This window comes from Megachile rotundata, chromosome 7, assembly GCF_050947335.1.
Source record: "Megachile rotundata isolate GNS110a chromosome 7, iyMegRotu1, whole genome shotgun sequence".
NCBI lineage: Eukaryota > Metazoa > Arthropoda > Insecta > Hymenoptera > Megachilidae > Megachile > Megachile rotundata.
The window spans coordinates 4,630,582-4,654,697 of NC_134989.1; the positions used below are offsets into that span (position 1 = coordinate 4,630,582).

A 24,116-nucleotide genomic window follows, 5' to 3' on the forward strand; every position below is an offset into this window, starting at 1 on the left:
GTTAAAAGACACTCTATGAAAGACCGTTTTAAACGACTCGTAATGCATAAAAGTCGACAAAATGGCCACTGCACCGGTCAAAATGGTGGTCTACGGATCGAATCTCGAGATTCATAGAGCTAGAACTCGCAAGAGATAAAAAAAATCCAGTGAACAGTATCGTATAGCAGTAAGTATAGTTCCTAAGCCCGATGACAACGGAAAAACGTTCTCCAAATACAACTTTTTACCAAGCCCTTCGGTTCGTGGCTCGATAGTTGTTCGAGAGATCGTTTTCGCGTTGCCAGCCAACCCTTTTGTACATAGTCCTTTTGATATACGCTAACGAAACTCCTAGGTGTGAACAGAGGATAAAAAAGGGAAACGATTAAAAAAGGAGAGAGAGAGAAAGAGAGAGAGAGGTTCGTTCCTGTAGAGTAAGCTCGAAGTTGTCGTTTTAAGGCTCTAGGATAGTAACAGACGACGGTCGTCGTGCACGTACTTAACGAACGAGAATGGAGAAATGTTTGGACGCGATCAACGAAAAAAAAATGGAGAATGAGAGAGGGGGGAGTGGGAAACACGATTCTGCCGCTTGTACTGTTTGGGAAGCAAAAGTTTCCATTATTCCGGCGTTGACGGTACTGTTTGATTTGGTGAATTCACGGTGACGGGTCTACTATTGGAATTTTTTTTGTTAGAAATTTTATTGTGAACATTTTTGAACGCGAATTTTCCTGCTTTTCGGCTGAAAGTTCGATTCCAAACGCAAACGTTACATTTTTGAATTACCTGGAACCACCGAGCATTATTACATTTGCAGATTTTGAAATTTCAAAAGGTGTTCTTTGAAAAACAGGGCACGATTTTTTATTCTAGACATAAACTTTGGAGTATTAATTTAGAAATTAATTTTCTTTGATGATTTTAAAAAACAGTGTTTTTATAAATTATGTAGTTTTGTGGGAAGATACGTGGAGTTTTTTATCGTAATAATCAGTTTTGGATTATTAGATTTTGTTACTGAAACGTGCAGTCAAGGTAATTACGGAAATATTGCGAAAAGCCATTAGCACAAAATACTGATTATCAAAGTGATTACTTCGATCTGCCTGATTCTGAAAAACAAAGCAGATGCACTTCCTATTTGCAAAAATCGTTAATTGGTATGCTCCAATTAAAAAAAGAGGGTTAATTGGGTGAATATGGGTCAGTCAATATTGCAACATTGCAACGTACATGGTTACTTGATTTCTACAAATTCAAAAATTACACAACTGTTTTTCTTCTAACACAATTCTTAAATGAAAAAATTATATTATTGATTACTCTTCAATTTTTATTTAACAATTTTTCTTGAAATGACCCACGAATTAGTTCAATAAGTACTCGTCACCTAGCAATTACAATATTGTTTCATTTTCTTTCTTTGTTCGACGATATTTCAAGTAAAATCTGAAAGAGAATCAATTTAATTGCGATTTAATTGCAATAATTTTCCTTCGTTTACTACATGAACGAATAGTTAGAGAAACGAGTAGATGAACGAAGAGGAGGCGCGAGGGGAAAAATTTGGATAAAATACAGGGACCAAGAGTTTGCTTTTCCGTGACACTTGAAGGAAACCGAGGGGTCGATAAATCGCAATTTGAAGAGAAAATGATGAAGCAGACTGTTGAACTCGCTAATTTGTAAATTCGCGTACTGAGAGAAATACTTTGATTTCGCAATTTAACACTTTGATGACCGGTGTTATGTCATATTCGTAATTTCTGTCGATATGACGTTTAATAATTTAATTTTAAATTTTTATTTTTCTAAATCTTGACATATTTTAAATTACAGTTTTGTAAATTTGAAATATAGTGTCTTCGTATTCTCTAGATTTGAAAATTTGCTGTTTTCATATTTCTAAATTTGAAAATTTGCTGTTTTCATATTTCTAAATTTGAAAATTTGCTGTTTTCATATTTCTAAATTAGTAACTTCGTAAATTATTAAGTTTTTAATTTTCTTGGTTTCTGAATTTGCAAATTTGAAAGTTGGGAAATTTAGAAAATGGGAAATGGGAAATTTGAGAATTCAGTAAGTTGAAACATAGAGATTTAGGCTCTGCAATTTTGGAAATTAGGAAATTTTCAAATTTAGGTTCTTACACGTTTAAAAATTTGCAACTTCAAAAACAAATTCAAAAATTTTCTAAATCTGTGATTAAAAAATTAAAAAATTGAAGACTAAAAATTTAGAAATCAAAGATTGACAGATTGGGAATTAAAAACTAAAAATTTGAAAATAGAAAATTTCAAATTTCTACATTACAAACTTTGATAGATTTTCAAGTTTTGAAATTACTAAAATTGATTGATTTTCAACTTTTGAAGTTACTAAAGTTCAAATTTATGATTTGATAACAATTAAGAAGAAAATATTTGAAATGTTCAATTACATACAAAGCTCCATTTCTATAATCAATTGTCTAACATTCAAATTATAAACTATAAAATAATTTTACATCCATACAAAATGAAAAACCGTAGAACACGCAAACCTCAATACAATTGAAACTGTTATAATCCTACAAAATGCCAGTCTTCAAAGTGTTAAACAAATTATTTATTATTACAAAACTAACATCGTGAACGTTAGTATCGTTACTCTTCATTACTCGCAGGATATGGCGCAAAAATATTCATTGCAGTTCAATCTGCAACCACACATGTTCACAATAAAACGTATTATATACACCCATACTATTTTAATTAATTTATATAAACGTACTGGCACAATACGTTCACACATTCATCGTGACGACTTTTAAAGAAAAAGTTGAGCTTCGCGTAAACGAATCAGTATTGTTTACCCGATTTTTCGTAGATGTACAAATTTGTTTTTCTTCTTTTTCGTTGCTTTATTATAAACTTTTATCGAAAAGTATTTAATACGAAAGGGGAACATCAAAGGCAACTGTTCTTGCCTGTAATTTTTATCGTACTGTTCCTATATTATTTATACGATCAGATTATTCGTTACACAATATTTTATTATCGAATGTATTTATCTACATTTCCATCGTACTATTATTTTATGATCCTTTTAGGTACGCGAGCGAAGTTCGTTCTGTTGCCGAATTTTTAGAGATCTTTAGTGTTTTTAAATGTTTTACGTGGTTCTCTCAGTACGAGAAACATATAGGAACAATGTGTAATTATATATGCAATTGACAGTGTCGTATGTACGAGGACGAACCAGAGTCTACGCGAAGATCGCGTAAATAAAGAAAGTATAATTCATCGATTGAGCCGCCAAAATCGGGCCGCCATTGTAAGTCGGACTCCTTTCTTAACACAATTTTTTCATAGGTGAAATAAAGAGCATTCGTCGATGTACAGTTCGAGCTGTTTCAACAGTATTAACAGTATTAAAATATGTTAAATTTATAATAATTTATGAAAAGAACTGTATTTATAGGACGTAGGTATTTTCACAACAATCACGAAGGATAAAATATTCTTTCGTCGTTTAATTAATTAAATTCGTGATTTTTGTGACTGATGATGATTGAGGCGGTCAGCAAATTATGATGAATTTTGTGATAGGTGTGGTGAAATTGATTAGAAACTGCTTTTATTTACGAAGCTTAATTAAAACTTAATGGAAGATTTTAATACTGAAAAATATTCGTAAATATCTAACTAAAAATTTATTAATAAAATTTAAAGTCATTTTTGATCATTTTTAATGTAATTTAATTCTTGTAGAAATTGCAGGCTCCTAACCTTTTTAGAAATGACTTTTTAAGGTTAGAAACAGAAGTTAGTAACTATATTTTATTTATTTTCAATCGGTAGCAATCATGTATAACACATTCCATAATCATTACAAATATACAAGAAAATGATAATATCTATATACGTGACTATTAGTTGTTGAATTTAAAATAAAATTAAACGTAAACATCAATGTTCTTAAAGAGGATAATCCTTATATAATATTTATATTATAATACTCAATATTAAGTATAAAATATTATTTATACAATTTTTTATATTCTTAATAATATTTAATATTATTTATATAATTTTTTATTTAATATTATTTATATGATCCTCTTTTATCAACTTTTGAAATATTGCAAAGTAAATTTATTAACAATGAACAATTCGATAAATTAATATTTAAATAAAATTAGCCTGGGTAAACCATCTATCTACAAAATTATAATTAATAAAAGTTTTCTATTTGAAAGTGGTGCTAGACAATAATTTCTTTTCCTAAAAGTATTGGTAAATAATTCTATTGTAGAACTATTGACAATCTCTTATTGGAATTTGTCGATGTTATTGGCAATTGTCTATTGCAATTTAATGAAAGTTTTCTCCTTAGAATGGATACTTAACAAAAGTTTCTATTTGGAGAGTATTGGTAAATAATTCTTTTATAGAACTATTGGCAGTTCTTTATTGGAATTTAATAAAACTCTTGTCAATTTTTTATTGGAATTTAATGGAAGCTTTCTGTTAAGAAACGGTAACTAATGAAACTTTAACGCCGTTTCGATTTTTCTTGTTGATAGTTCTATTTTAGATTGATCTTAAATTGGATCGTATTTGTATCTTGATAGGACAGTTTATCTACAATTTAATTTAAATTACGATTATTGCGGACTACTCACTTTAAAAATTTGTAAATATTGAGATTTTGAGATTATGAGATTTTGAAATTTGAAACTTTAGAAATTTGGAAATCTAAAATTTTGACAATTTAGGAGTCTGAAAATTTAAGAATTTCAAGCTTATCAAACTTAGGGATTTAGAAATTTGGAAATTTTTTAATTTAGAATACAGAGATTTAAAAATTTGAGAATTTGGAGATTTGAAAATTTAGAAACTTGGAAATCTTTAAATATAGAAATTTGGATATTTAAAAATTTATAAATTTAGATATCTAGGAATATAGAAATTGGCGTATTTGAGAGTTTGGGAATTTGGGAATGTAAGAATTTGGCTATTTAAAAATTCAGAAATTTGGAAAATAAAAAATTGTGTATTGTAGAAATTTGGATATTCAGAAATTTGAATATTTAAAAATTTGTATACTTAAAAATTAAAAAATTTCCAAACTCGCACAAAGCATCAAATAATTTAATTCACGTCTGTACAAGAATTTAGGTTCCCTATCGCAAGCAGTATCGTTGAGACATAAAAACAATATATTTAATCACTTTCACCATACACCGTTATTATAATTTAACTTGAAAATTTAACATAGACCCTTCAATATTCCACTTTCTGTCACACATTAGCTCACATACATCTATAAATATCTTACGCCTGTTTCATCTCTTAGGAAACTTATTTATACAAGCATCTCACACGCGTGTAAATATTCGCTAGCGACAACTAATATTCACTAAGCACGTTCATCTTTTCTCAGCAAAGCAAAAACCTGATTGAGGAAAGGAGTCCGGCGACACGATCGTCCCGAGAATGTTTTCACGTTAGAATATATCGAAGTTGACAATTATCCATGCACGTTTATCAATAATGCATACACGATTAACAGTACGAACGTAAGCAGTAATAGTTAACGAGTGTTACCGTGTAAGCGTCGCGTTGTCGATATTCACGAAGAATAAATAATAAAAAGAAAAAAGTAAGAGTGTTCTGTCGCGTTGCAACCGTAGAAAAACAATCAACTTGCCAGGTCCGTGTCGGACGCCTCATTTTCGATCCTTGAACCGAAAGTTGAAGCGGGAAGAGTCACAAGATGGCGGAGGATCTCGAGAATTCGTTCGATCCCGATCGATTTCTCGACTGATTTCTCGTGAACAACTGGCCGTCGTAATATTTTCTACCGTTCGCTTTTTTCTACGATTTTTCTAACACGACAGATGGTAAGAAAATGGAGGAAAAGGAACATGAACGGCCGTGAAATCGATCGAGCGTCGATTTAGTTTTCGAGAAATAAAAAATACTCCGGTGTTGCGTACACTCGACCTGTTCAAATGTTCGACGAACACAACGCATCGTTTGCGATTCTGTACATAAAAAGGAAAGTCGTGTATATATATATAATTATATGACACATAAACATATTGCGTATATCTATGCGTTATCTAGGATGTAAGAGGTTGGATAGGCCGTAAATCGAATTTAAAGGAGGATTGTCGGCCACGTTAATCGCCGATCGATCGATCTGAGATCGCCTAACGATACCTTCTAGTACACACGAACTTTCATCCTCGAACGATTGATTGATTGATTGATTGATTGGTTGGTTGAGAGAGAACACGAACACACTTGCTTACTGTCTAGTCACTAGATCGTTAGTCGGAAGTCCGTGTTTCTGTTACGATTCGAAGGCACGAACATCTGTCTTCCGGTTTTTAATTGATCATTAAATTCAGAATAATTCTAATTATAATTCTTGTTCTTAAAATATTTTTATGCAGAGTTGAACATTATTTGAATGATCTACAATTACAAACTTAAAACTTTCTTTAAAATGGAAAAGTGATATCTTTTTAATAGAAATATATTTGACGATTTTGGAATACAAACTTTCAATAAAAAGAAGGTATTCTTAAAATAACTAATAACTTAAATTTTTATTGGAGAATAATAATCTATTGTTAAAATAGTCTAATCTATTGTTTATTAATAATGCATTATTTTTAATGAAAGTATATTATTTTTAATGAAAAAGCAACTGATAAATTTTTGTTCAAATAAAATAATGTATGATTTTCGAAAATTTTTAAATTAAAATTTCAAGCGTATATAAATTATTCTACGAATAATCAATGTTTTTTAATTGCAATATATTTTTATTCTGATTAAAAGTTATTACTTCTATAATAACTACATTGATGTTGTTCCAAAATCTTCAAATATATTTCTGTTCGAATAAAAAATTATTGATGAGGTATTTTTGATGAGGTATTTTCTACTTATTCGAAACTTTAGTTTAAAAATTATTCGAATAATGTACAATTCTGATTTTATCAATGGAAGATTTGAATTTTTTGTTTTAAATGTCTCTAAAAATTAAGTATTTTCAAATCACTGGAAAAGTGGAAAGACGTTTTATGTTTAACTCTAAAACAATTTATAGAAATTACTAAATTTCATTTTAAACAGCATGGATATTTCAGATTAGAAAAGAAATATAATTTGATCGGTGCTTTTAAATAGTATTTTATTTTTTAGTTTTTTACACAGTTTTATTTAAAAATGAAACTGAGATACGTGGTTTACAAAATAAAATTGAAATATATGTACAATAAATTATATTTGAAATTATTCATTAAATTTATTTTATACAATCGAATTTTTAAATTTTTACACTTTTCATTAATTATAGTACTTTAATTATTGATGCATTGTTTTAGTGAAAAAAGATGCTGATGGAAGTTCTTTTCTCTATCCTCAACATTTATAAGTAATTTCTAAAACATGCTTCGCATATCCAGATTTAAATAACCATGCATCTCGAAACTAAATAAAATGGAGTAGAATAATAAAATCATTATTTAAATAATAAAAAATATTATTATTTATTATTATTTAAATATTATTTAAATAATAAAAAAATATTATTTAAATAATAAAAGTTTAATATAAAACAGAATTTCGATATAAAACAAGTTATTCTAAATATATAGCATATGCAACGATTTACATAAACAATTTAACGAATCATTACAAAAAATTAAATTTAATTTAATTTATGATCGAACTTAAATTAAATCAATTACAAATACGAAATCAATGTATTAGGGTGACGTGCTTTTTCATCGAACGAGAACACGGATTGTATTATGCCTAAATTAAGAGTATTCGGGTTAGAATTAACGTTAAGTTTCGTGTTAAGCGTATTTTTTGTCGACATTCCCTTAATTGTAAGACGTTTATAAATTGCACCAAGAGTTTTACGTAGATCTGCGTGGTTTTTTTTCGCCGATTTCACTTGTGTGTGATTCCGTTTTATCATTCGATTCCATCCAGAATAGTTTCGTGACGATCGTCGTTCCTTTTTGCGAACAAACACGACACGATGATCGTTTCGAGAGATCGATCATCGAAAAGGAGTCCTTCGATAACGGACACAATATAGGATCAAGCGAATTGAACACTGTATTATGGTCCTTTCTTTTTAAAAACTCGATTATAAAAATGTAATTGATTGAACGATCGACAGCTCAATTCTCCCTTTTTTACCTTTTTAATATTTATATAATTAAAAAGTTTTTGAAATAATAAGTGTATTTGTCAATTTATAGAGTACATATTGAATTTTTAACAGTATTGAGTCTAGGACGTAGAATGAACGATAAGTGAGGAGAAGTCAAAAGTGAAGAATAATTTTTTATTACTATTTTATTGATTATATAGTCACTTTTGACATCATTTTTTACTAAATATTGTATATTTAATTTAGATTATTAAATCTGTAAATTGTCCATTTGAAGATTTGTAAATCTTCGTATTGCAGTGGAACACTTAGAAATTTTCAAAATTACAAATTTAGAAGTTCGTAAGCTCGAAACTTCTAAAATTTGTAAGTTTGAAAATAACACATATAATTTATAAATCGAAAGTTCTGCAAATTACAAAGTTTTGTGATTTACAAATTTGTAAATGGAAATACTGGAAAATTTGCAAACTTGGAAATGGGAACTTTACAAATCTGAAAATTTGAAGAAATGGAAAATTAGAAAAGTAGAAATTGATGATTTAAAAAGCTTAAGAATTGTAAAATTTGCAAATTTGTAAATAGGAATATTGTCAAATATATAAATTAAAAAATTATGAATTTAGTGAGGAAAGTAAAAAATGGAGTATTTGGAAAAATTGGAAAATTGAAGAATTGAAGAATTGAAGAATTGAATAATTGAATAATTGAATAATTGAAAATTGGAGAATTGAAGCATTGAAAAATTAAAAAATTGAAAAGTCACTAACTTTAGAAATTTGAAAATTATACAGCTAAAAAATCCAAAAATTGAAAAATTTACAAATTTGCAAATTACAAAATTCAAAGTTCATGAATTTGAATTTCACAAAACTTTACACCAATAATTTAGATTGAAATCCTGAAATTACTATGAATTTTAAGTTACAAAAGCATGAATGATAGTATTTAGGAAATGCATGAAAAATTCATTCTTACAATTAAATAACTGCCAGTCTACCAAGAAAGTCAATAAAGCTAAAAATTGTTTACGGGTCAATTCATCTGTCGATCGATCAATCCAAATAATTAAACATACAACGATTTCGATTATAATATTCAAAGATTTTTGCAATCTCGTAACGTAGGTCGCCGAAACCTTTCATTTTCCTGTTCATTTCAATTGTTCATACGTCGATTCTATTACACGATTAAATGAAGATTTTCGTATTGCAGCTTTTTTGTTCTATCCGATCAAATGTGTTGGGACTATTGTACATAAATAGGCTCGAACATGTAACAGCGACAAGACAGCAATTACAATTATTGTAGAAACGATGATGTCTTATGAAATAAACTACAGATTAATGGACGTTTCTTCAAGGTGTATTCTTTGCAAAATCGCAACATCAAAAGCATGAACCTTATCAAACTCCTATAGAAAATAATTTATTTTATTCCTTGTTATTTTATATATCTTACAATTATTAACACGTTTTATTTTTTTGGTCTTTTTAAAGCGTTTCATTTATTTTAATAAATTAACTTCTATTATTTAGTTTCGCAAAATAGTGTAAAAGAAAATTTAGAAATTAATTTAAAGTATTTCTATTGAATCTCTTTTTGGTATTGTTTTGTTTCTATGAAATTATTCATCGATTGTAAAAAAGGTAAGTTGTTTTCAAACATTGTATGTTAAATATTAATACTAAATTTTGGAAACAATTATTTTAATTATGTTGTTATGAATTATTTGTAACATATTAATTATTGATTATGGCAATTATTGTATGCTAATGTTCTTAATTTATGTTAACTTATTTCACGATGTTAATAACCTATTTTTAAACAACTAGTAAGTAACCAATTTAAGTATTACATTTTGTTTGTTTTTGTTAAAAATGCACCGGGATTTTGCGAAGATCTATCTCCCTGAAAGAGACTCTTTAATCTTCCGATCGATCCATGGACGATAGTGAGAAACTCGAACGTACACTCCCGGTTTATTGGCTTCTCCACAATGTTGCCCCCAGCTAGTAATTCCGTATAATGTGAAGGCTCCTATATCGAAAAAAAGCATACAAAATTATTAGACGTCTCGATCAATATTAGTTTTCCTTAAATTAATATTATGAAGCTCAAGCTACATTTACAGTTCACTCTTTTTATTATATTATTTTAGTGATTTACCTTAATTTTGAATATTCTGATTTATTAATAATTAGTAATTTATAATACTGTAATATAAGTACCCTATTTATAATTTACAGTATGCTAATATCAAATCTCTATTTATAATTTATAATATCTTAATATTCTATTTTATTTACAATTTAAAAACATTCTAATATTATTGTTTTGTAATTTACAATATTCGAATTTATATTCTATTGTGAACAGATATTCATGACACTAATAATTTATTATATTTATAACCAAATTTTAGAAATTATAATCAATATTTAGAACTATTATTCATATATAATTATCATAGTATTAAGAATCATTTTTTTAATTAATCACATTTTATAGTATTTAAATAGTGGAAGCTAATAGCACAACTATTAGGAAGGTAGTAGCACAACTATTTGAAATTTTCTAACTAATATTATCTCACACTTAACATTTTTAATTCTGTACTCGTTTACTATAACATTATTTTGTTAATTTAGCGATATTTGCTTGTATTACCATTGTGATAACATGCCAAAGGTCCACCAGAATCTCCATCACAGCTGTCAATACCCTCATCAAGATATCCAGCACAGACCATACCATCGCTAATTGCACCCATACCATAAATGTGTTCAGCGCGACACACAGACTGATCCAACAATGGAACCCAACCGTATCTTAAGTCTTTCGAATGAGCTACAACATTAGAGCAATGTGTCATATCTTAAATGAAACTCCTACACCTCGCAGTAATAAATAATAAATACAAAATTTATGATAAAGTCATTTACAGAATAATTATTTTCGTCTTTAAAACTTGTTTACTACCCTCAAGTGTTTAACCTAGTAAAACTACTCGATTATTACACATTTTTTAATCTTCAACATTTGAAAGATAATTAACAGTTTTACAGAAAATGTCAAGGTAATTTAAAAGCAATGTTGAAAGCGTTTCAACCCTTTGCACTCGAAGTAACTCTCAGTCCCCACTTCATCCAATGCAACTCGAGAGGTGACTGAGAGTCGCCATTTCATATCTCAAATTAATTCGTGATCGTGAATTAATTCCGTCTTCGCTTAGTCCGACCTTGACAGTCGTGGAAATAGAAATACCTTTAAAGCTTTTGCAAGTTTGCTTTTAACAGTATGTAGGAACTTTGGTTGACTAATTTAGAGATTTTCGGTAGACTCGTGATCGAACTTCTACTTCGACGTCTAGTTTCGATGAAATCGATCGAATGGAAAACTGCATGTTATTCTAACAGGAGTTCGAGAAGATTGCAAGATTTTCTCACAACGAAAAAATCTTGGTGAAGGTCATCAAACAACATATTACTGCGATATTTGCCCCAAGGGTGGTGGTTGTTTTGTAACATCCCAAACAAGAAAAAATACAGTGCTTAATATTTGATCCCATAACCTAGTTTTGCAACAGTTTGCGTCAGTCAGAGTTACCTAATTATTACTACAGTGTTAAGATAAATATAGAACGTTGAAATATTAGGTATATTTTGCATTTAATGGTCTTGAATTATACAAATTACAATTGGTACCGAACTCGAAACTCGATCTGTATGCAAATACGATTCAAGTTTATCACATTAGAACTGTAACGTGCGTTAAGAGTCTGACTCGATGTCAGCCAAGGGGTTAACAAATTTTTTTGTTTCTAATATAAGGTTACAAATATTAAATCCTAATAATATATATGTTAATTTCTAGGTGAAATCATTTAAAGTTAGCCGTGAAAAATTCGTCAAGGGCTCACTCGAGGGAAAAAGGCCTCTAGTGCAAAGGGTTAATAATTTTAATTTCACAAAACTATTATTACTTCTTTAAAAAATCGAAACTAGTTTTAGTAAAATATTTACCTGATTTTCCAGTCTGAATGCTACCAAATCCACTTATGGTACAATTAAGACCCGGAGGATATTCTGCATTTTCCGGTGGCAAACAAATAGGCATAATATTTCTGCCAAGAGGAATTCCCAGTCCTTTCAACAACACGAGAGCAATATCATTGTTCATTCGATGACCCTTACGGAAATCTTCGTGTATGTAATAGTCCTCGATATTGGCTTCGATTTCTGTTCCTTCGTCTATCTAACAGATTCGCAAGTGCGCAATGCGTGTATGAAAACCCACTTCTTTAACGGTTGCAGCTGGATAAGGAGGGTGAAACATTCCTTTAGACCAAATTATATCAGTTAATAGATCGTTATAAGAAATTATTTTATTTCTTTATCTAATGTATTATTTGCATTAATTATAAATGAAAAATCTACTGAAGACTATTTAATAAATATCCCTAAACAAGAAAGCATACAAATTCGGAACAGAAAGTACTTTTTCACATAATTTATTTTTTCAACTATAAACTTAAAAAATTTGCAAGAATTATAGATTAATAATCATGACGCTACTACTGTAAAAGTATAAGTGTCATTTAATAATTTCTGTCAGAAAAATTTTTTGATTTTTCGAATTTTTTAAGAACTCATTTCGCAGTTAAAAATTCTGAAAAAATCCATAAATATGCACGCTATAGAGCAAAATATCCGTGATTCTTACTTCAAAATTTGCATGCGATATAACAAAAGATTTTCTTTGAGCAATCTACATATTAACTGATGTTTATTGATTAATTTGATCTAAAGGTAATTTTGATCTTCTTAACCGACTATCAATAAATCGATTTTATTATTAATAACCCTTTCCATTTGAAGGTATTTCTGTTATTAATAGACATCTTTAAAACTTTCTTCTTGAAAAGTCTAATGAATTCTTTTGATGTTATTATTTCTACATTATTAATTATTGTCTATTTTGCTGTGTTTATATATTACATGTATATTACAGATTTAATTAAAAAATGCTTACTTTAAATTGTATTAAACCGAATGTCAAATGTGAGTCACTTTTGTGCAAAGGGTTAAAATTCAGGTTGTATTTTATTTCAAACAAATGCTGTGTGCGTATGATAAGTTGGCAATAATATAGTGCTACTTTTATTGATTCACGTGCCAACTTACAAGAAGCACATAATATGTGCAGTCTGAAGAATTACAAAAATTATTATGTAGCTTTTATCAAGATATATTGTTAAGCTTGTGTATTAATACGTTAGTAATGTATTGATAATTTATTAATAAGGTGAAGTGGGGTAAGTGCAGACTGGTTTTTGTAAAGTTGCTATTTAAACGTAAGTCTGCTATGTAAGTACTTAACGTTGTCGATAATGTTGTCAAACGCTTTGCACAGTTACTACTATTTAATTAATATTAACTAGGACCTTAAATTTTCTTGTACATTTTGATGTTGATAGGAAATTGTTTAAAATGTCAACTAATCTGCACTTTCCCTGAAAATGGGCTAAGAGCGTAACTTAAAGTTAAAATACTTTGAAACTTTATTTTATGTACAATGGGGCAAGAGCAGAATTATTAACAAATCTGCTATAAAATGCTTCTTACTGCTTTATACAAGTATTCTATACTACAAACAAGTACTCTAAACTGAAATATAAAAGGGGATATAGTGAAACAAAACAAGAAAACAAACATACTAAATGGAGAAATTTCGCTCATATTGTAATAAAAATAGCCTGTATACGCACTTGTCCCGTTTACGAACTTACCCCACTTCATCTTATATTAATGTATTAGTTTATGTCTTATCCATTTATTTTTATAATTTTCTTTCAAATTAACTATAAGTGGTTATTAAGTGTTCCTAAATCCAGGCTTAATCAGAATGGTACACAATTCGATGTTATTTAATTACTAACATATTACTGAGTAGTGAGTAGTAAAAATATCCAGTAAATCAAAAACGCCGTTTTATACCGTTTATAATTAAACAATATAATCAAACTGAATAATAATGAGAATAATTACGGAAGCGCAGTTACCTCTGTGTTGTAATCTCCAGCTCGTACAAAGTAAGTCCCTTTATTGTATCCTTGCAAACAATGCGCGGCAGTGAGCACGTGTATGGGTGAGAGAATCACTGCACCGCACCAATGATTCGATCTGCTGTGTCCCCGAACACGGATACTCGCCTGCAAATACAACACATGTTATAGGAAATTATGAAAAATTTTATAAATAATGAAAATTATAGCATTTTTCAGAAATACTGTAAATAAGAAAGTTGCACATTTAGGAATTATAATAAAGTCTTGAGAACTTAGTTACTTAAAAACTCAGGTATTATCAATGTGGGAAATTTGAAAAATTGGAAGAAATGATAACATTTGAAATTTGAGAAATATTAGAGATACATGAAATTTATTAAATTCATTAAATTTGTCAAAATGAATTTGTTAAATTTGTTAAATGTAGTATATTTGTGACGTTTGTTAAATTTGTTAAATTTGCTAAATTTATTAAATTTATTAAATGTTTTGAATATGAGAACTCTGCTGAACTGATTAAATTTAGAAATTTAAATATTTGAAGTCTTGGAAGTTTCGGAATTTAAGGATTTGGGAATCCTGGAGACATAAGAATTTGGCGACTTAATGTTTGGCAGAGTTGAGAATTCAAGAACTTCGTAATTAAGGAATATTAGGATCTGGATACTTGAAAATTTGTAGAATTAGAAAAAATTGTGAAACTTAAGAAATTGGAAAATTGGGAAATGGAGAAATGGAGAAATGGAAAAATTGAGAAATTGGAAAATTGGAAAATCAGGAAATCGGGACATAGAAATGCAGGGACCTAAACAATTGAAAATTTAGAAATTTGATAAATTTAGAAACTTGGTTCGATTTTCCTAGATTCTCTCAATTCTCTCAAAATCTCTTTCCTTGACATTAACTATAAATTTCCACCTTTCGTCCAACTATACACCATAGAAGTGTTAATTACAAAAATATCCGCTTTACCTGCCATGGATACGATCCCTTCGGTGCGATGGAACCACGCACCACCCTTTCAAGTATAAGTTCATCATCTTCGCTGAAATCTTTCAATCTTTTTCCGCAATCTGAAGGTAGTATGTCGTTGATGTTCGTCTCTGGCAAATCCGTCACAGTTTTCCAGTACGGCTGCAATTATTGATTCGATAATTGCATTCGTGGATCAAAGGGGATGATCAGGGTCAAGGAATAAAGTAAACTAGCCTCGTGATTATTATGCAATCTCATCATTTATTGAACTAGGAAATATTCTATCGATCGATTACAAAATCTCTCGATAACTCACTATTACAACATTCTAAATTTTTAAATAATTCGTATAATTATTGCACTTGCATTGGTCTGCCCTGGTACTTTTAAATTTTTCTTAAAACTATAAATTAGATGAAGCAGATAATAGAGAGCTTCGTTAAATGCTAAGGCAGTACATGATTAAATTATTCGGACACTATAAAAAACATTTTTTTGTGTATATGACAGACTTAACCCCTTAACCTACAATTTTCTGTACAGTTGCATCATTTACAACTAGCTAATTATTCCTATAACTCGAAAACAACAGAAGAAAATTGAAATGTTAGATACATTATACATTCAGTGATTATTGATTACGCAGATCACAATGAAAATTGAACCAAAAATTCAATTACAGTGAAAATACGAATCTAGTTTACCACATTCGAACTGTAGTGTGCATCACGAGTGTGACACGTTACTGTAGGACAAGGGGTTAATTCATTAAAACAAACGTTAATTTGCAAATAGCAATACTTCATACGAAGATAATGATAATTTCATCTAGATAATAATTGGTTGAATATAAAATCGTTAATTTTTGTAAGTGAAACTAATAATTTGATCATTCACTGTTCTAACAAAATAGAAATCTACGACTTAAACTATTCAGGTATTAATTGTATGTTACCTATTGTTACCTAAACGCAGGAATTTCTCTAATTATATTATAAGGTTCCTACAGTTCTAATTATTTGTACAGTTTCTATAATAATAGTCTATTTTTGTAACTTTGAATTAGAATTACATATGTTTTGGTTTTAATATATTAGGACTGTAAAATATTAGTACGTTTTAAAGGGAAAAATTTGATTATCTAATTTTCAATTTGTTCGTAACACAGACATTGCTATAGGTACTACTTGATTTAATCTATCTAATGTTTAAAGTAGACTACTGTCTTGAAATTCGCGATCTTCGTCGTACGAGAATGTTTCGATTTACCTCGGAATCATTAATGTCCCCAGGTGTACAAATTACACCTGCATCCTCATCGTGATTGCAATTATGTTGACCCCAGTGATTGTGATCACATCGGTACAGCTGTGTCTCGTTTCCCAAACAGAAAACCTTGTTTAGAGAAAAATTAGGTTAAGCAAGATCCAAAAAAATGACCGTTTTAGCAGAATTTCATTAACAATCGAACACTAAGATGGCGACAGTTTAAATTTCACTTTCAACTCCATTTAATTTCTTTAATTGTATGAAAGTGTTCTAAATGAATAAATTCGTGTGCCAATTTTGCTTGAAACATCATTGTGTTCATTTTGCAAGTCTGGGTCGCAGCTGACCCAGTTGCAGCGTTCGAAAGTTAAAAATGCGGTCTTCGAATTTATGATGTAATTTCAGGTTCATTGATATAATGAATTTGATACAAACAAAGCAATGTTAAGTATACTATTAGGTGTAACAATGAATAATTTAATTTTTGGAGTTCAATTCCGTTGCTAGTTTTAGTGAAATTGTTGTTTTTTCTTAAATATAATGCGTGTAAATTTGTAGGTATTATATGACGCCATCTTATAAGATAAATGGCAGTATACTTTGAATTTGGATTATGTTACCTTTAACTTTATAATGTTAAATTCTAACTTTGTAATAAAGTGATGGATTATTTACAGGTAGACCTAATATTTAATGCCAACTAAAATAAGTACACAAGAAAATAAAAATAGAAATAAATATTATCAGGGAAAGATTATATTATTGTTATAGATTTTATTATAAATATTAAACGATAAATAATAGATGATAGATTATAAATGATAATAGACTATAGGTTAAATAATAAATAATTTAAATAATAAATTATAGGATATACATTATACATTATACGTAGATTGTAAATTAAGAATTGAATCGTTGAAATGTTTTAGTAAAACCAACTTAACAAAACTTACTTCGTCGAGCCAAATGGGTCCCTCTCCTGGTCCAAAGTAGCCATCTTTCTTAGCAATAGCTCGTCCACCATATCCTAAGGATCTGCAAATCACCGTTGCTGTTGCATTAGAGAAATCGTCATCGCAAACGGTACCCCAGATACCATGGTGACGGACTTCAACCCTTCCTTCCAAAGGAGAACTTCCATTCACTAGACGTATCTCGAAAGGTGCCTGAAATAATTGATTTTAAACGTTTATCATTTTTGCAATTATTCGCGAATCATATAATATTAAATTTGAAGTAGAATAAATGAAGTAAAACAAATTTTATACAAAATTTCATGCACGATTTTAATAAAATAGAATAAATAAATTTTAATACGTTATAATTGTTTGTATAATATAATAAAATTAGGGGTGGAAGTAAATACATAAGTCATGAAATAATTAAAAATTTTCAAATATGTTCTACAAATGGAACATTGGTACTAATGGTAATGATATATGATTATTTGTAACATATATGTATACCTAACTGTAAATAAAATAGATATATAAAAGTAATGTATGTATTTAACACATAAATTTGAAAAGAAAAAAAGAAAGTTGCATAAGTAAATTATTGTGGGATCGGTTTATCCGGGGTTCATCGAATACGATCGGGCGAGCGGGAAACGTGGACGATTGGCGCCAAGATAATTCGGCGGTATTACGATTTGGCGCGGAAATTTAGCGAGGGAACAAAGAATTAGATTGCATTTGTTTCTTTTTACGCGGGAACCAAGGGAGAACGAGGAAAACGGCGTGGCGTCGGGATCAGTCTTGTCGTAACGTTGGAAGTAGCAAGTTGTCCGAAAAGTTGTATCAGTGTCTGTACTTGGTTTTTATATTTTTGTTGATTCTTATACTTATGTTAAATTATTAAAATTATTCTGTTATTGTTATTCCCAAGAAAAACTTTTTAATCCGTCAACCTCGATAGTTTCCGATCCTACATTATTGTGCGCCTGTAAAAAGTTTTTACGATCGTTATACTGTGCCTGGCCATCGAATTTGGACCATGTACGAAAATTTCACATTTATGACTATAAGATTATGTCATATGTGGAAAATCGTCTTAGGTCATGCAAATTATTACTATATACATTGATAACGATGAATACATGGCAACTTGTTACTATCGTGATAATAAATTGTGTGGGTGATGAGCGATTAAGGGCCTTGCAAGCGTTTACGTTAGACTTGAGTATCGATACCGTGCCAGGTGAAATTTGAATGTCACATAAAATGTCTGCCTACTCGAAAGACTAGTTTACAACTCAACAATCACATTATCCGAGTTGAAAAGAATTACAAATACACTGCTCAAAAGAAATATGGCATAGAAAAATTTTAGGCAAAAATTGGCCAAATTCAACTGATGATAACTCCGTGAAAAATCATCGCAAAGTTATGCTCTTTTTTTTTAAATTAAAGCTTGAGATCTCTACTTTAAGACCCTGTAGTTTGATTTTAGATTTGATGCATCCCTGCCACAATAACACCGTAAATGTGAGATCATGTTTGCAATATTGAAAATTACAAAGTTTGACGAAATGCATGGACTTGCCACATTTTTTTGGGGCGATACTGTTTACAGCAGCAGAAAGTACAAACCTTTATCTTTAATTTCCAGTATGTGAAAAACCGCTACCATTTTTTTCTGCAAAGATACAGAACTTTAAAGAAACCCTTGCATTTACGGCATATATCGCCGCCATTAGCATTACCCGATGTGCAGGTCGGAGAGGTTGCTGGACAGATTTTGCACATTATATGGCTCTGACAGGAGCCTTTTCTATGTGTATTTGTGTATGAGAATCTGTGTGTGTGTATGAATTATCGTCGAGAAGCCTCGTTGAGAATCATTCTCGAATTTTGCAGTCCCAATTCAATTTGATTGCTTCCATATTCTGCAGTAAGTCCAAATTTGAACCCTATAGAAATTTAACAAGACAACCTACCAATCTGTAAGATCTATCGCAAGTCTTAACTGAAATTTGGAATGACATTCCACAGGAAGAAATTAGGGCTTGCATTAACATGAGTAATCGACTGCAAGGGATAATTCAACAACGCGGTGGAAACACGCGTTATTAGAATTCAAACATACAGACACACAGATACTCACACACATATACACACAAAAAAAGGCTCTTGTCAGAGGCATATGATGTGCAAAATCTGTCCAGCAACCTCTCCGAGGTGCATATCGGGTAATGCTAATGCCGGCGGTATATGCCATAAATGCAAGGGTTTCTTTAAAGTTCTGTATCTTTGCAGAAAAAAATGGTAGCGGTTTTTCACATACTGGAAATTAAAGATAAAGGTTTGTACTTTATGCTGCTGTAAACAGTATCGCCCCAAAAAAATGTGGCAAGTCCATGCATTTCGTCAAACTTTGTAATTTTCAATATTGCAAACATGACCTCACATTTACGGTGTTATTGTGGCAGGGATGCATCAAATCTAAAATCAAACTACAGGGTCTTAAAGTAGAGATCTCAAGCTTTAATTTAAAAAAAAGAGCATAACTTTGCGATGATTTTTCACGGAGTTATCATCAGTCAAATTTGGCCAATTTTTGCCTAAATTTTTTCTATGCCATATTTCTTTTGAGCAGTGTATTTGGGAAAATAATGAAGATATAAAGTATTAGATCAACGTATACAGAGCCTGCCGGAAAAAGCTGTCAACAAAACAAAGGAAATACAAAATATTAACATGTATTAATAATGTTATGTACAGTAGTAGTGTATCATATTAGTAGCTAATAAAGTACATGATTGCAATTTGAACAAACCTTTTAATTTTACGGTAAACGTATAAAATTATGAAAATTTATAGTGGTTTTAATTTGATGGCCAAGGGTTGTAGTACTTTATACTACTTACGTCACAATGTTCAGAACTTTCATCAGAACGATCAGGACAATCGACAACCTCGTCGCATATAAACGCAGTTGGAATACACGTGGGGCTTTTGTCGCATTTCCAATGACCATCCTGACAACTGTCCACTGCAGTCTTACAAATAACACCTACTGCTTCTTCTGGTTGACAGTTGTGTACACCCCATCTATGAAGCAGAGTAATTGAATCAATGATGAAATCCTAAATTCCTTTTCTAAATAATATTACGGAATACCGTTTATTAATTGTTATCCTTTACATATTTTATTTAAAAAATAAAATTAGAAACTTTAAAATGTGAACAATTTTCAAACATGTCTTTTATTGGAATTATTTAAAATAGAGTATAAAATTCGAGATATTGTTCTTTGTTTTGATTATTTGAGACAAGGTAGAAAGCACATTTCTTTTCAAAATTTAAAGTATTACACTTCAGTGTTTCATTCGATTGTTATTGTATTTTTATATTAAAATTACCCATCAAAGTCGCATTCACGTAAAGAAGTCTCATTGCCTCGACATCTCAGTTGGTCAACCATAAACCTCGTTGGTGGATCTAGGTTTCCATAAAATCCTCCTGGTCTAATTTCCAACGCACCAAGAACAAAGCCAAGTTCTTTACAAATTACGTTGGCATCGATCATTCCGAAACCATCGTCGCATACTTGACCCCATACACCCAAAACTGAAAATTTTTATGCTTTCAATATTGAAATGAACCTTCAATTCTTCTTATATAAACAATTAAGTCTATTCTAATCCACCAAATATATAAATCTTCGTGAAAAGAAAATCTTCTGATTACGAGGTTTGGTCCTGAACACATTACATAACATTCATTATTATAAATTAAAATAAATTACAATGTAAGTAAATTTTGTAAATTATTTTACTTTGTTTGAGAAGACTGTAATCTTCTCATTATAGTTATTTCATGTACTTTAACATACAAATTAGATGAAGAAATTATATTAATATTATTAAATATATAATTAAGATAAAATAATTGTACAAAATATTTAAAATCTAAGAACAAAATGTACTTTCTAAGATGATCTAATTTCCTTGAGGAGATCATATTCTGTTCATTAAAATTGCTATAGTTCAGGATTTAATAAAAATATTTAAGAGGTTCTTTATAATCCTCTTATTTATTAATCATAAAAATATTATTAATTTAACTTACTCTTAACTTCAATTCTGCCTTCGTAATTATTTTCTGAACCAGCCAACCGAATCGCATAATCCAAATTTTCAACAGTGCAAATACTTTCATCGCTACGATCATTACAATCGTTTTTCCCGTTACATACTTTCGTTTGACTTATACATTTTCGATTTTGACAGACGTACATTCCTTCACAGTTTACGCTTCTTTCTGTCATTTCATAGTAATCGAATTCTTTATTGGGTTTCAGTGATCCAGTCATGCCAATGTTACTGTCGCTCAAAAGGCAAATATTTCCTGCAGACCTGAATGCAAACAAAATGAACGAATTACATTACTGCAGCAAGGAAACAATTATATATATCTACTTGTGGTTAGAAAATATATAAGCGTAGTTTCAAACATTAACTTTAGTGATAATATGTAATAAAGAGTAAATAATTACAAACTTATTTTAACTCTTATGATTGTATGTAATAACAAGTAATAAGGAACTTCTTTGACTCTAATTATTTCTTATATTATCGAACTTCGATAGTAATAAGATTAAAAATTAAATAACAAATTTAATAGTTTCAATTTTAGTAAATGTTCTTAGTTTTACAATTAATAGTAAGCAATAAATTTAATGTAAATTATTATCAGTTTCTAATTAATAATATGTAATAAAAGTGTATGTACTTGTGTGAGAAAGATCGACAGGTAAAATCAGCCTCCTTGCATCTAAGAGCACATGTTTTTAACGGTGTGTTCAGCCATTTTTGGACATCGTATCCCTCCAGCTTTTGTTTAGAATATTTTTGGAACAAATCCATGTGCGAGACACAATCTTTTTCGTCTGCGCCATTTGTACAATCCTTAAAATCAATTATTAAATTCGTTTTCCTCAAATTTATATTACGATTTGTTAATGTTTTTTAAATAATCAACTGATTTATAACATTTTTTAAATGATTAACCGACTCGTTTTCAGAATATAATACTTTCAAATAATTAGTAGACTTTTTCATTGAATTACAAAATTGTTTGCATAATCAATTTAGTTATTTATAGAATTATAACATTGTTTAAATAATCAACCGACTTGATCTCAAAATAACTTTTGAAATAATCAGCTATTTTGTTCGTAGAATATAACACATTTTAGTAAAAACTGTATTTTTGTTGTATAAAAAAAGTGTATTATACCTCGTCTCCATCACAAACCCATGGTGATGGAATACACTCTCCTGGTAAGCATTCAAAATGCTTAGGTTTGCATTTTCCAGTTAACAGAGATTTTGGAGAACCTAAGAAAATTATTATTCTGTTTAGTCCTTTGCAATCTATTAACTGCCGTAAAGTCTTATTATATTGCCATATTCATATAGAATTTCATACATACTAATACAGCATATTATTCAAATTTAACAATTTTATTATTATAAGCAGAGTTTATTGTGATAAGAAATTAAACTTTTTATTGTGTTGCATTTGTTTAACTACTTCTAATTCTATTTTACAATTTCTCTACGTTTTTAATTTAATTTAACGTGATATTTTAATTCCCTTATGCATATACACACCTGAATTAATTAATTTCAATATCTAATACTACATTAATTACATAAAGTGTCTAATGCTGAAATAATTATGATATTAAATATGTCTTTTAAACGATAAATCACAATTTTCCCAAAAAAATAAAATATTTCTATTTTCCTGTAACATAAACAGTATAATAAAATTAGTGTATATGTTTCTATAATTACATACGACTGTAAGTAATTTATTTTAATACACAAAATTTGTTATTTTCCCGCCTGAGCGATTTTATCTATATGATATTTAACATTTTTTGTTATGTACTGTGCAATAATAAATAATATTAAATGCTTGAAAAAATATATTTCTCTATCAAAAAATTACAAAATATTTTATAAATAGTTGTTAAAAGTACAAGTTGATATTATTAAGATTTTAATGAATCTTACCAACATTTCCACAAGACGGAATGTCACAATATTCTCGTTCAGCACCTGGCCCCGTGAAACACCATGGTCTAGGTTCCCTAGTCGGGTTTGGATTTCTACAGTAATTGTGAGTTTTCAATTTCTCTCTCAACTCTCGATTGACCACCTACCATACAAATATAGCATAAATATCAGTAAACGAAGCCTTAAAACCTCAAAAAGTAAGTTATAAAGAAAGTCGTAAAGCGTTGAAAATGTCATAAAAGTGATCTTAAAAAGTAGGTCATTAAAAGGCTCGTAAGATGTCAAAAAATAAGTCATAGGGAAGATCGTAAACTCCAAACAAATATGGACTGCTTATTTCAAAGAGACGAAAACACATGTGAGATAATACGAGACACACGAAGAATAAGATTATAGAAATGGAGAAGAAAATATTGATACTGACGTTTACTGTAAGAGGGTGAGAAACTTTCGGGTCGCTCCACGGAAGACATTCTTTTCCTGATGCTGTAACATTTGCATTTCCGGCATATTGTCCTCCTTTTCCGTAAATACAACCTGAAACAATAATTTAAACATATAAATGGAAACAGTTTGAAAGCACAGAACACAAATTAT

The 24,116-nt window shown here is 29.6% G+C and overlaps 1 protein-coding gene across 13 annotated transcripts in view; it reads right to left on the reverse strand.

Annotated features, from left to right (window-relative positions):
• LOC100879380 (uncharacterized) overlaps positions 1-24,116 on the reverse strand; it is a 44,768-nt gene that overhangs the window by 4,328 nt on the left and 16,324 nt on the right. For 3 of the 13 annotated variants that reach the window (XM_012289185.2, XM_012289184.2, XM_012289189.2), the window contains 14 exons: positions 23,944-24,056; positions 23,517-23,661; positions 22,732-22,832; positions 22,225-22,400; positions 21,562-21,848; positions 20,853-21,060; positions 20,358-20,541; positions 17,443-17,655; positions 16,487-16,612; positions 15,215-15,376; positions 14,237-14,386; positions 12,198-12,429; positions 10,843-11,022; positions 5,171-10,212 (listed from right to left, as the gene is read on the reverse strand). In XM_012289185.2, coding sequence (XP_012144575.1) covers positions 10,076-10,212; positions 10,843-11,022; positions 12,198-12,429; positions 14,237-14,386; positions 15,215-15,376; positions 16,487-16,612; positions 17,443-17,655; positions 20,358-20,541; positions 20,853-21,060; positions 21,562-21,848; positions 22,225-22,400; positions 22,732-22,832; positions 23,517-23,661; positions 23,944-24,056 — 2,414 coding nt within the window. In that variant the 3' untranslated portion in view covers positions 5,171-10,075. Of the gene's footprint in view, positions 1-5,170; positions 10,213-10,842; positions 11,023-12,197; positions 12,513-13,160; positions 13,382-14,236; positions 14,387-15,214; positions 15,377-16,486; positions 16,613-17,442; positions 17,656-20,266; positions 20,542-20,852; positions 21,061-21,561; positions 21,849-22,224; positions 22,401-22,731; positions 22,833-23,516; positions 23,662-23,943; positions 24,057-24,116 lie in introns of those variants that run through there. The other 10 variants (XR_013038756.1, XM_076533657.1, XM_076533658.1 and 7 more) reach the window with 9 other exon arrangements.